A 12,547-nucleotide genomic window follows, 5' to 3' on the forward strand; every position below is an offset into this window, starting at 1 on the left:
GACAGTATGAATAGTATAGGTTAGAGGGAGAGAGGCAGAGAAAAGTAGGAGAGAAAAGAGGAGGTAGAGTAAATGGCAAGAATTATTAGATTAGGTATTAGAAAACCCAGGTTCAAATATCGATTTTACTACATGTGATCATGACAAGTCATTGAAAATTATGAAATTTCAAAGCTGGGAGACACTTCAAAAGACATCTAGATGCAATCCTGTCTGAATCATAAACCCCCTCAACAATATCTCCAATAATTAGTTATCAAGAATCTTCTTGAAGACTTCCAGTTAGAGAGAATGCAACACTTCCTGATGTAATCTGTCCCACTTATTGCATGTGTCCGAGCCTTAGTTTCCTTATCTAAAAAAAAAATAAAAATAATAGGGAAAATGACCCTTCCCTTTTAGCCTCGTAGGACTGATGAATAGCCAAATGAGATACTGGATATGAAAGTACTTAGTGATATAAAAAGAACTTACTCAAATTGAGATCTTTTGATGACTGCTCGAAACACATATAGTTGTGACTGAAATCAGCTCAGTGAGGTAGTAATGTCCCCAGGTTTAGAGAGGCCAATCTTTTCATTTTAAAAAAAATGTCTTTATTTCCTTTTTTCTTTAATATTAACTTTGAGGGTGTGGAATTTTAAATTATTTTTTAATATCTTTTGTTTTGCATCACTTTTATTTTTAAATATATTCCTCTACCTACTCTCCTAACTCAGTGGTCATTCCATGTAACAAACTAAAAATAATTCAATAAAATCAGCCAATCAATACACCAATCATTTCTGACATTATATATGATATGCTCCCAATCAATCAATAAATAAGCCCTGAACTAGGTGCTAGAGGCACAAAAATAATGAAATAATCACTATTCCCAAAGAGCTTACATCCAAATGGTTAGTTGATTACGCATGGTCCCCTACCTTGGCAAAGAAAAGAAGGAGGTACATTTTCTTGACTCTTCTCTGAAGGCATATCTCAGCCAGCTCATATTATAAAAAATATAAGACCCAGAGATGTTTAATGAATTGTAAATAATAATTAAATAAAGAATAATAATTTAAGCTTACAAAATAATAAATAGCACAGTCAGGACTAGATAAGAGGTTCACTAAATCTCACATCCAAGGCTCTTCCCATAATACCACTTTAACTGGAGGCTTTTCCTTTCCTGCCTCATTATTTGCTGACTAAAACACTCCTATAATAATAATAGTCCTAACTTCCATTTCCATCATTCATAGAAGACTTTATATACAACAACCTATCAGATATATAATTATAAAGATCTCCATTTTATAAATTAAGAAATTAAGGTCCAGAATGTACTCTAGGACATTCTATATTATATCATTCTTTTTTTTTTTTTTGGTTGAGGCAATTGGGGTTAAGTGACTTGCCCAGGGTCACCCAGCTAGGACATGTTAAGTGTCTGAGGTCAAATTTGAACCCAGATCCTCCTGACTTCAAGGCTGGTGCTCTATCCACTGCGCCACCTAACAGCCCCTTATCATGCCATTATTAGTTGTCCTCCCCCCACAAAATAAAACACAACACCTCTCATCTTCCTACCTGCACAACTTGTTTCCTTTTACCAGAAAAGCCCTCTTTTCTCTTAATTGTTCCTATTTGTGTACTTCTCACAAGAACAAAAAATCCTTGAGAACAAGAAGAATGCCATATTTTCCTTTTTCTTCCCTCAGCACCAAGGACAGGGCCCGTATATCAGGTGTTAAAAACAGATGATAGTTAAATTGAACTCAAATGTTTTGTCCAATGTCTGTGGCTAACAAATGGGACAACTGAAATTCAGCCCATATCTTCTGACTCCAACAAATATTTACTCATTAATTATTCAAAAAGCAAAAAACAAAAACCTCATAATACTGTACCATTCCCATGAGACAAGCACAGTGTTCCACAGTCCCCAGAAACTTGACCAGCTTAAAAAAAAAAAAAAAAAAAGTCTCACACACACACACACACAGAGATATCACTTTACTGCCAGACTTTAATCTTCCCACTCCAATCACATGTTGCAAGAATAGAGGGAAGAACTGGGTGAAATGTAGCGCCAACACATGGATGACTATGTGCAGAAAAAGAACAAATGATCTTTGAGTTATGATAATTGTAGAAAAAGACATTGCCATCAGCACTGCCAGTCACTAAAACTGCCCCATCCGGAGAACACTCACAGGTCACAGCATAGCCTTCTACCTGCATGGTTGGGAAAGAAAGAATAATGTGAGTTGACAAGGAATATAATGAAATTTAGGGTGAAAAGCAGCATGGTCCAGTTCAAAATACATTGGATTTATAATGCTAATAACAGCTAGCATTTACATAAGGCTTTGAGATTTGAAAAATGCATTATAAATATCATAATTTACTTTATCCTCAACAACAACTCAACACTTTTTTTTTTTTTTTGGAAGTTAAGTGTTAATATTATCCTTGTTTTACAAATGAGGCAAAGGAAGCTAAGTGGCATGCCCAAGGTTAAACTGCTAGTAAGTATCTTGGGCCAGATGTGAACTCTGGTGTTCCTGACTTCAGGGCCAGTGTTCTAACCACTGTGGCAGAAGACCTGAATTCAATTCAAACTGTCAGTTGTCAAATATGACTCTCATTTTCTGTGTGATGTAAGATGAGTTACAATTTCACTGAGCCTCAGTTTCCTCATTGGTAAAATGAATATGGACCTGTAATTTAGAAAATGGTTGTTGTAATGAAAGTGCTTTGTGAATTTAAAGCTCTGCAGATCATGAATTTTTAGTAGTAGTGATAGTAATATCACACAGAAAATAGCCACCTTTCTCACTAATGTCATTAAAAAATATATTACTGATGCCTTTTGTCATTTTTTATATTTTCCAATGTATTCACCTCTATTGAATTCTCTCTCATAAGATGATCAATATAAATTTACAGCAACATCATTAATACATTAAGTGCAAACCCCATTTAACATCTAAAAATTTCTTTGTAACTTTATTCAGCCAAATGTCTGAGAGATGAATAGTACATTTGCCAGTGGTTGAACTGTTCCCCTAAGAACCAGTCTGCTTACCATCCCATTTATAATATTATTCCATGAGAAAAACTGCCCCCAAAACACTGTGTTTATTTCAGATATGACTGACAGGTAGGCACCATGTCATAGTGGAGAGAGTAATAAATTTTAAGTCAGATGACTTGGATTTAAGTTCTGGCTCTGACAATTATTATCTTCTATGACTCAGACAAAACCCCCCATAAAAACTTTGTTTCCTAATCTCTAAAATCTGTAAAATGGGCATAGTGATATTATTAACATCATAGAAAAGATGGGCCCTTAGAAATTATGTAAATCTGATTATGACCTTCATTGCATTATGATCTGTAAAAAAATGTGTTTACTATTTCTGCCTTTTTTTACATTTACTTGCAGTATTTCTAAGCTTTAGTACATGATCAATTTTTATAAAAGTTCTATGTGGTGCTGAGGGATGTGTATATTACTTAGCAGTCCCTGTTAGAAGATGCTATAAGTCTTTTTGCTCTAGTTTCTTGTACAACATGTTCAATTCTATATTTTCCCCTTTGTCTTTCTGCTAGATTAGCCTAAAATTTAGAAAGGAACATTTAACTTCTGACACTATTATTTTGCAGTTTTAATTTCCTTGTAATTCAATGTTATTAAATCAGTGTATAGATTTTGTGTCCTACCAAATTATCAAAGGGTTATTTCATAGACTTAGGAAAAAAATCATCTGAAAATTGAATCTTAAGGGAAATAATCAAAAATGAAAAAATAATGGGAAAAAGTGGGAAAGAAAGGGACCCAGCAGCATCACATCTCATACTGTTAACAAAGCAGTGGTTAGCTAAACTATATGATACTGGTTTTTAAAAATGGAAAAGTTAATCAGTGGAACAAACTAGGGACTGAAATCCCAGAAGCAATTGAACATCCTGGCATAATGTTCAATAATAAAAGCACTTATACCAACTTCTGTATTAAAGATACACTATTCAATAAAAGCTGTTGGGAAAACTACAAATCAGAAATTAGGTTTATACCAAAATATCATACTATATACACTACTGATATAAAATAGATTTTAGTATTATACAAGATTATAATATTTAAAAATTAGAAGAAAAGGAAATACCTATTCACAGAGAAGGAAAGTAAATAGTTTTTGACAACTGAGATGAAATAGATCATAAAAGATAAAATGGATAATTTTGACTTGTAAAACTGAAGTTTTTCCACAAAGCCATTGTAGATTTAATTAGAAGAGAAATAGTTAAAAAAAATTTCTGCAGCAAAGTTCTCTGAAAAAAGTCTAATATATTAATATATATACATATAATATGAATATGAAATTGATGCAAATGCAAAAGAAAAAGAATAATCTATCTTCCAATAGGTAAATGCTACAATATATGAATGCACAAAAAAAGAAAGACCATCAAAAATCATATGAAAAAATGTTTCAAAGAAATGCTAAATAAAATAACTCTTAAGATTCTTCCTTATCAGATTAACAAAGATGATCAAAAAAGGAGAAATGACAATCATTGGAGGAATTATGGGATGACAGGAATGTTTAGAGAAGTTAATCTATAAATGTTATCTCCTCTTTTATGACTTATACCTTAAGAGCTCATTGTGGTATATAGTATAAGATTTTCAATGCCCTTCAGATAAAGGTAGGAAGTGGTTCAACTATTCTGAAAAGCAATTTGGAATTATACTGAAAAAGTAATTAATGCTACCTCAATGATACCACTAATAGGCATATTTTAAGATTAATACAGTATTTTAAGGTTTGCAAAGTACTTTATAAATAGCACCTTTTATCTTCTTACAACTCTGTGAGGTGGTTACTATTATTATACCCATTTTACACATAAAGAAACTGAGGCTGACAGAGATTAATTGATTTACCCTGGCATCACATAAGTAGTGTTTGAGGTAAGATTCAAACTCAGATCTTCCTGGTTTCAAGCTTCTCATCTACTAAGTCACCAAAAAAAAAGAGAAAGCAATCACATGAACAAAAATATTTATAAGGTGCCCAATTAAGAAATAACTGGATAAATTAAGGTTTCTGAATATAATAGAATATTAAAGCCAAGGGAAATGACAAAGGGGGCAAAGTGAGAAATCAGGAAGATTTTTATGAAAATGACATGAACAGAACCAAGAGGTCAATTTATGTAATGATTACAACATTATAATGATTTAAGAATCTGGATCAATGTATAACCCATCAGGATGGCAAAAACCTTATTTAACCAGTTTCCTACTTTAAGGCAAAGATAGCAAGGCCTGTAAGGTGCTAAGTGAATTGTACATTCTCAGATGCAATCAATGAATGAATTTGTTTTGCTTAACTATACTATACTAATTATTGCAAGGGAAGCTTTTTTATTTTTGGCAAGGGAAGAGAAAGACTTGTGAAAAGTAGTAAAGCGTGGTAATAGTGATACCAGAAAAAAAAAAGAAAGAAAGAAAAAAAGAAAAGAAAAAGAGTGTCAAAGAAACATTTAAAACACATACAGAGGAGAACAGGATGACATTCAAAGAGGGCACAGAAAGTAAAGCAATGTTGTTACTAATGTGTTAAATCTGACATATACTTTAAAAGAACTATCCATAACAGAAAATCAGTGTTCCACAATTCTCTTTTTTTTTGTTCTTTGTATTGGAAAGGTTCGTGTTTACTGATTGTAGTCAATTTTATAATTTCTTTAAAAAAGTTTGAAAAAAGAAAACCCATAATTTAAAGCTAGTGGCTTTATGAGCTACAATATAAGACATCATAATTAGGATGAATTATGTAACTTAAATCATTTGGGAAAGTGATTCTGATGGTTCACTAAGGAGAATATGGGCAGAAATTAATAAATACCTTATGTCCTTCATAACGTTTCCTTTTATTAATCCGGTATGGCCTCAGTGATGAAAACAATGCCATATAGTTTCCATTTGTCTGGGCCACAAAAGCAGATTCTCTTGGGTGTAAAGTGAGGCTAGGACAGGTGAACCGCTCCTAAAAATGAAAAAGAAATAGGAACAGAGAAAAATGTTTTATACTGTTTGCAGATCACACAATTCAGTAATAATCATGTGTTTCCTATGACTCATGTTTTTGCAACACTTTGAACTCCCTGAACTCAAGGACTAGGTGCCTTTTTATCTGTTTCCCATAATACTAAGCACAAGAATAGGCAAATGGCAAATACTTAACAAATATCTCCTTAAGTAATCCAATCCCAAGAGCACTGACCTTGGAGTTCAACTCTGCTGAGCCTCTTACTAGCTAACTAGTACTACCACATAACCTCAATCCATTCCTCAGTCAGAGGATAATACTTGCCCAGCCACTCTCAGGTGAGAATCACTCTGTAAATTATATGTATTATCATTATAATTCATGAACAAAACATTTTACAGTTTACATGGCAACCCATCATCTCATTTGATAAACTATCAAGCAATGAATGTGGGATAATAAACATTATTCTCATCTCAAAGATGAAGTAAGAGGTTCAGTGTGGGAAAGGACATACAGATATTAGAAGTTAATTTCAAACCCAAGTCTTTTAATGAGTCTATTGCTCCTTTTCCACTACATGCTATCCTTTTGGCCACACCAGTGGGATCACCATGGGGATGTCATAGAGCAGTCACACTTCAGACTGCAGTTCAGCTAGATGACATCTGAGATGTCTTCTGGCTGTAAAATTCTATGTGACCCAGTCTATCAGTCAGTAAGCAGCAAAACAAAGACATGGACCCAAATCTCCTGATTCCAAGGCCAATCCTCTGAGTGAAATGATTACTTTGTTCTTGTATCAATAACTAGTTATTAAATCAGAACCAAATCCCCTTTTCTACTGCCTCATCCAGAAATCAACTAGTGTGGAAAATCTTTCTCAAAGACTTCCCCAGAGTAAAGAGCTAATCAAAAAGAGTAAAAGAAATTTTCCATTTGGGTTGATGGATGGATTCCTGCTCATTGTGTTTACTCCAACAAGTATGGGGAAATGTGGAGTTTCCCTTTTGTTGAATAGGTGATATGAAAATCAATAAGTCTTTTTGACCAAGACTTGAGTGATCCAAATTATATACCCTAAGATCCTCATAGGAATAAAACCCATGTTTCATTATAATATTTATTTTCTCTTTAACTGTTAATCAATTAGAATTGATTGCTGCTCTCAAAAATATCTTCCAAGGGCATATAACCTATGATCCCATCACCATGAGGGATGTTTGGCATTTGAGTGTCACTGACTTCTTTTATAAATAATATGCTAACCTTATTAATAAAGTAAGATACCCAGAAACTATATCTCTTGAATTTTTTTAACTGTATTTCTAGAATACTATACTGGTAAAGGGCTGCTTTAGCCCTACACAGTTGTGAAACTTAAAAGTTTTAAGACAATGTGATTTCCTTATCCATCAGGCCTTTATAGCTATTTAAGTACTTGAAGAAAGTGTGATGAATAGAAGAGACAAATTTCTTTCTGGTAATTCTAGATGAGAAGAAGCAGAAAGATACAATGAACTAAGAATCAAGAGGTATATACTATAGTCTTGTCCCTGTACTAATTCATGATATGACTTTGGTTCTACCTGTACACTTCTGGAATGAAGTTTATTTCTTAAGTAAAATGAGGACCACATATTAAATAGACTGATATTCTTTCTACATCTGAAATTTTACTTTCTATAATCCCTTCTGTATTCATATCAGGAATTTACTTACAATCCTCTGCCACTCATTATGCATCTGATGTTTGAACTTTCTGGATTATGACAAATAATTATTTTTAAAATATATAACAATTATTTTTTTAAATAAGGACAACATACTTAGCAAAACTGATCAATACACACACACACACACACACACACACACACACACAAAAACCCTCACTGATATTATATGTAATATTCCCCACTCAGGAATGTCGGTTTTCCCTATCTCTTTTCTTTTTCCACCTATCTATGCAGGGGGAAGTGTCTTCTCATATCATTTCTCCAGGGCTAAATTTGTTTTTTGTAATTTGCAGCATTTACTTGCTGTTATTTTATGACCGCATTTGAAAGGTAAGGGTTCTGGGCTAGACCATCTCTCAGATTTCTGCTTGCTCTAAACTCCAAAATCCTAGCTCTGCTATGATTCTACTTCCTTCCTGCTCTGACATTATATGACTTTGTTAGTCAAAGTAGATAGCAATCAGCAGCATACAATTTCCCAAATGCCCGTGCTATTGGTAGAATATTTCAGAAACTAGGCTGAATGATACTGCCATTTATAGTCATTAGACCATTGAAAACTTTTTTTTAAAAACCACCCTTTCCATTGTATGTCATTTCTCTGACACAAATGGAATGTCCCAAAGTCCTTTATTAAGTCAACACATAACAGTTTCATATTTCACTGTGAATAAGTTAAAACTATAGCCATGAATTAATAGACCACTAATTGCAAAAGTGTACACTCCTAGGATCAGAATTTTGGAACAGGAGATGAAATTAGAGATCACTGAGTCTAGTCCCTTCATCTCAAAGACGAGAAAATTGAGATTTAGATAGGAAAAATGACTTGCCAAAGACCTTACAAACAGTAAGTATCTGAGGCAGGATTCAAGGCCAGGTCTTCCTAACTTCCTAGCACTCCTATCTACTTTGCCACTGCTTTGTCTGCTCTGACATCATGCTACCTACTCTGACACCATCCCATCCACTCTGCCATTGCCCTATCCACTTTGCCACACTGTCTTATCCATTCTGACACAACACCCTATCTATTCTGTCACTATCCTATCTAATCTGGCACCATCCTATCCACTTTGCCACTGTCTAATTAACTCTGCTACACTACCCTATTCAGTCTGCCACAGACCTAATTTAAGAAAATATTATTTAAAAGTATTTCTTTATCATAGAAAGATTTACATGAACTGGTACAAAATAAGCAGAGCCTATAAAACAATACACAATGACTACAACAACATAAATGGAAATTTACACAAAATAACAGAAGATAAATGTTGCAAATTACAAAAATGAAACTTGGCCCTGAAGAAATTATATGAGAAGACACTTCCCCCTGCATAGTTAGATGAGAAAGAAAAAGGAAGAGAGAAAGCCGACATACATGAGTGGGAAACATTAAATAGATCATAATTATTTGTTATACATTTTTTAAAAACTATTTATTACAAGTTCTTTTGGAGAGGAAAAAGGAAGGCATACAGAACACGTTAAAACAAAATAGATCAATACAAGTCTATCTTTTTTCAAGACATTTGCTTGAGCTGTTTCTTACACTCCCAAAGTGGCCCCATTTTTACCTTTTGATATCCTATCTATTCTTCAAGATCCATTTTTTTCAGATGCTTTCCACTCCTAGCTCAAAGTAAGTTCTCTTTCAACAGATCTCACATATTTTGTTACTCTTTTTTTTTTTATCACATCCAATTATCATAATCTAATTTTCATTATGCTTATCTCATTTCCCCAACTGGCCTGAGAGCTCCTTGATCAAAGGAACAAATCTTATTTATCCTAAAATCACAGCCCAGCACTGATACAGGGCATCAAATACAAATAGGAGTTTAATAAACATTTATTTTATGTCTAAATTCATAGGTATTCAGTTACTTGAAAAGCTCATTCTCATTCTTAATCTGCATCTACTCAACAAATATTGTAATAGCCTTTACAGTGTGCAATATTCAGTGCAGAGAAGGCAACAATAAAAGGGTACCCTACCTCAAACCCTAATAGCAGGATATGATATACACACAAATAACAATGACACATAATAAATGCACATAAAGTGCTGGATGAAACATGAGAAAAAAGTATTACCAAATGGGAGATTTGGGAAGAGACAACATTTGAACCTGAGCTTTAGGGTACTGAAAAGAACTCTACAGACAAAAAGAAATTAAAAGATGAGAAGTGTAAGAAACTACATAAAATAAGATGTAGTCAGGAGAGTCATGATCACATTTGGGAGAATCAAAGTCTTCAAGATGAAAAATGCCCACTTGACTTACATGAAAGATCTGATTAGAGACCCTGGCAGCACTGGGGAGGTCCCACGCAATGATGGTGCGGTCAGCAGAATCGCGGCTTACAGAGTCTGTGCTGCTCAGGAACTCTTTTCCATTATGAAGAAAGAGGATATCTAAAGTTTGTTGGATTGAAGCTTTGTACACTTTGATGACCTGTCAAATACAAACACAAGTTACATTCAGGTTTCCAGAGAGAGGGGAGGATACTAAAAAGAAATTTCACTAAGGTAGGTAGATTCACTCTTCATCCTTCACCTCATGCCAAAATGTCAATCTTCCTTCCAAGATACCTCTTGTACTAGTATCCTCTGTACCACTCCCACTGCCACCATTCTGGCTCAGACCCTCATCACTTCTTATTTGAGTTATGCCAATTATATATTAACAAGTGATTACTTCCATTCCATAATCCTCTAATCCTTCCTTCTTATTCATACAACTTAATCTCTACTTTATTCATTTAAAGTGATCAATTTCTGAAACTATTTCTAGCCATATGAAAAGATGCTCCAAGTCATTATTAATCAGAGAAATGCAAATTAAGACAACTCTAAGATACCACTACACACCTGTCAGATTAGCTAGAATGACAGGGAAAGATATTGCGGGATGTTGGAGGGGGCATGTGGGAAAACAGTGGCACTAAAACATTGTTGGTGGAACTGTGAATACATCCAGCCATTCTGGAGAGCAATTTGGAACTATCCTCAGAAAGTTATCAAACTGTGCATACCCTTTGATCCAGCAGTGTTTCTACTGGGCTTATATCCCAAAGAGAATTAAAGAAGGGAAAGGGACCTGTATGTGCATGAATGTTTGTGGCAGCTCTCTTTGTAGTAGCCAGAAACTAGAAATTGAGTGGATGCCCATCAATTGGAGAACGACTGAATAAATTGTGGTATATGAATATTATGGAATATTATTGTTCCGTAATAAATGACCAACAGGATGATTTCAGAAAGGCCTGGTGCATGAACTGATGATGAGTGAAATGAGCAGGACCAGGACATCATTATATACTTCAACAACAATATATGATGATTAATTCTGATGGACCTGGCCATCTTCAGCAATGAGATGAACCAAATCAGTTCCAATGGAGCAGTAATGAACTGAACTAGCTACACCCAGTGAAAGAGCTATGGGAGATGATTAAGAACCATTACATAGAATTCCCAGTCCCTCTATTTTTGTCCACCTGCATTTTTGATTTCCTTCACAGGCTAATTGTACAATATTTCAGAGTCCGATTCTTTTTGTACAGCAAAATAATGGTTTGGACATGTATACTTATTTTGCATTTAATTTATACTTTAACATATTTAACATGTATTGGTCATCCTGCCATCTAGGGGAGGGGATGGGGGGAAGGAGGGGAAAAATTGAGACAAAAGGTTTGGTAACTGTCAATGTTATAAAATTACCTATGCATATAACTTGTAAATAAAAAGCTATTTAAAAAAATAAAGTGATCAATTTCCATCCTTTGTAAAATATTTATGTGCTTTTTATACTTTTATTCAGAAAATTTTACTTATTTGGAAATTGTACCTCTATGTGTTCATGCATGGTACATGTTATGTTGAATGAAATAACCTATAAAAGACCTTTCCAACATTAGGATTTTTATGAAATATTACCTATGGTAAGCAGAATTGACTTCCTTATTAACTGGATGATAAAAAATTGCCATTCATTATTTTTTAAAATTTCAATAATTTTTGAAAATCTCTTGCAATGCTGATGTATACATCTCTGATAGGTCCTCTTCTTTCTTCTGACACTACCACTACCCTAGCTCAAGAACTTATCACAAAACATCTACACTATTGCAGTAATCTGTTGATTGGTCTCCCAACTTCAAATCTTTTCCCCCACACAGTCTATCTTCCACTTAGCTATCCACATGATCTTCCTAAATGAAAAAAACAAACAAACAAACAAAAAAAAAAAAAAAACCCAGGTTATCCCCCCATATATATTATATAATAAACTCCAGTGTCTCCCCATTTCCTTCTTAATCAAATATGAAATCCTCTCTTTGGGTTTTAAAAATCTCTTCATAACCTGGCCTCTCCCTATATTTCCTGTCTTAAACATTATTTCTTTCCTTATACAATGTGATACAGCGACATTGATCTCCTTTCTGTTCTTCAAAAGCACTGAAACAACACTTTATTTCCCAGTTCTGCATATTTTTCACTGGCTATCTCCCACGTCTGGAATTCTTTCCCTCTTTATCTTCAACTTCTGGATTCCCCGGTTGCTTCCTTTAAGTATCAGTTAAAGTTTGACTGTAAGTTTTTTCAAGTCCTCCTTAACTTTAGTGCTTTCCCTTTAAGATTATCTCCAATTTCTATATGTATCTCATTTATATATAGTTGTTTTGCATGTTATCTCTCCCATTAGACTGTGACTTGGAGACTGCTTTTGCCTCTTTTGACATCTC

At 34.1% G+C, this 12,547-nt stretch overlaps 1 protein-coding gene across 2 annotated transcripts in view; it reads right to left on the reverse strand.

The window, feature by feature from the left end:
• Window positions 1-1,994: 1,994 nt before the first annotated feature.
• WDR25 (WD repeat domain 25) overlaps window positions 1,995-12,547 on the reverse strand; it is a 249,026-nt gene continuing 238,473 nt past the window's right edge. For both annotated transcript variants that reach the window (XM_003756555.4, XM_031953249.1), the window contains 3 exons: window positions 10,081-10,251; window positions 5,910-6,050; window positions 1,995-2,223 (listed from right to left, as the gene is read on the reverse strand). In XM_003756555.4, the coding sequence (XP_003756603.2) occupies window positions 2,002-2,223; window positions 5,910-6,050; window positions 10,081-10,251 (534 nt within the window). In that variant the 3' untranslated portion in view covers window positions 1,995-2,001. The remainder of the gene's footprint in view (window positions 2,224-5,909; window positions 6,051-10,080; window positions 10,252-12,547) is intronic.

The sequence above is a fragment of the Sarcophilus harrisii genome, chromosome 2, assembly GCF_902635505.1.
Source record: "Sarcophilus harrisii chromosome 2, mSarHar1.11, whole genome shotgun sequence".
Lineage (NCBI taxonomy): Eukaryota > Metazoa > Chordata > Mammalia > Dasyuromorphia > Dasyuridae > Sarcophilus > Sarcophilus harrisii.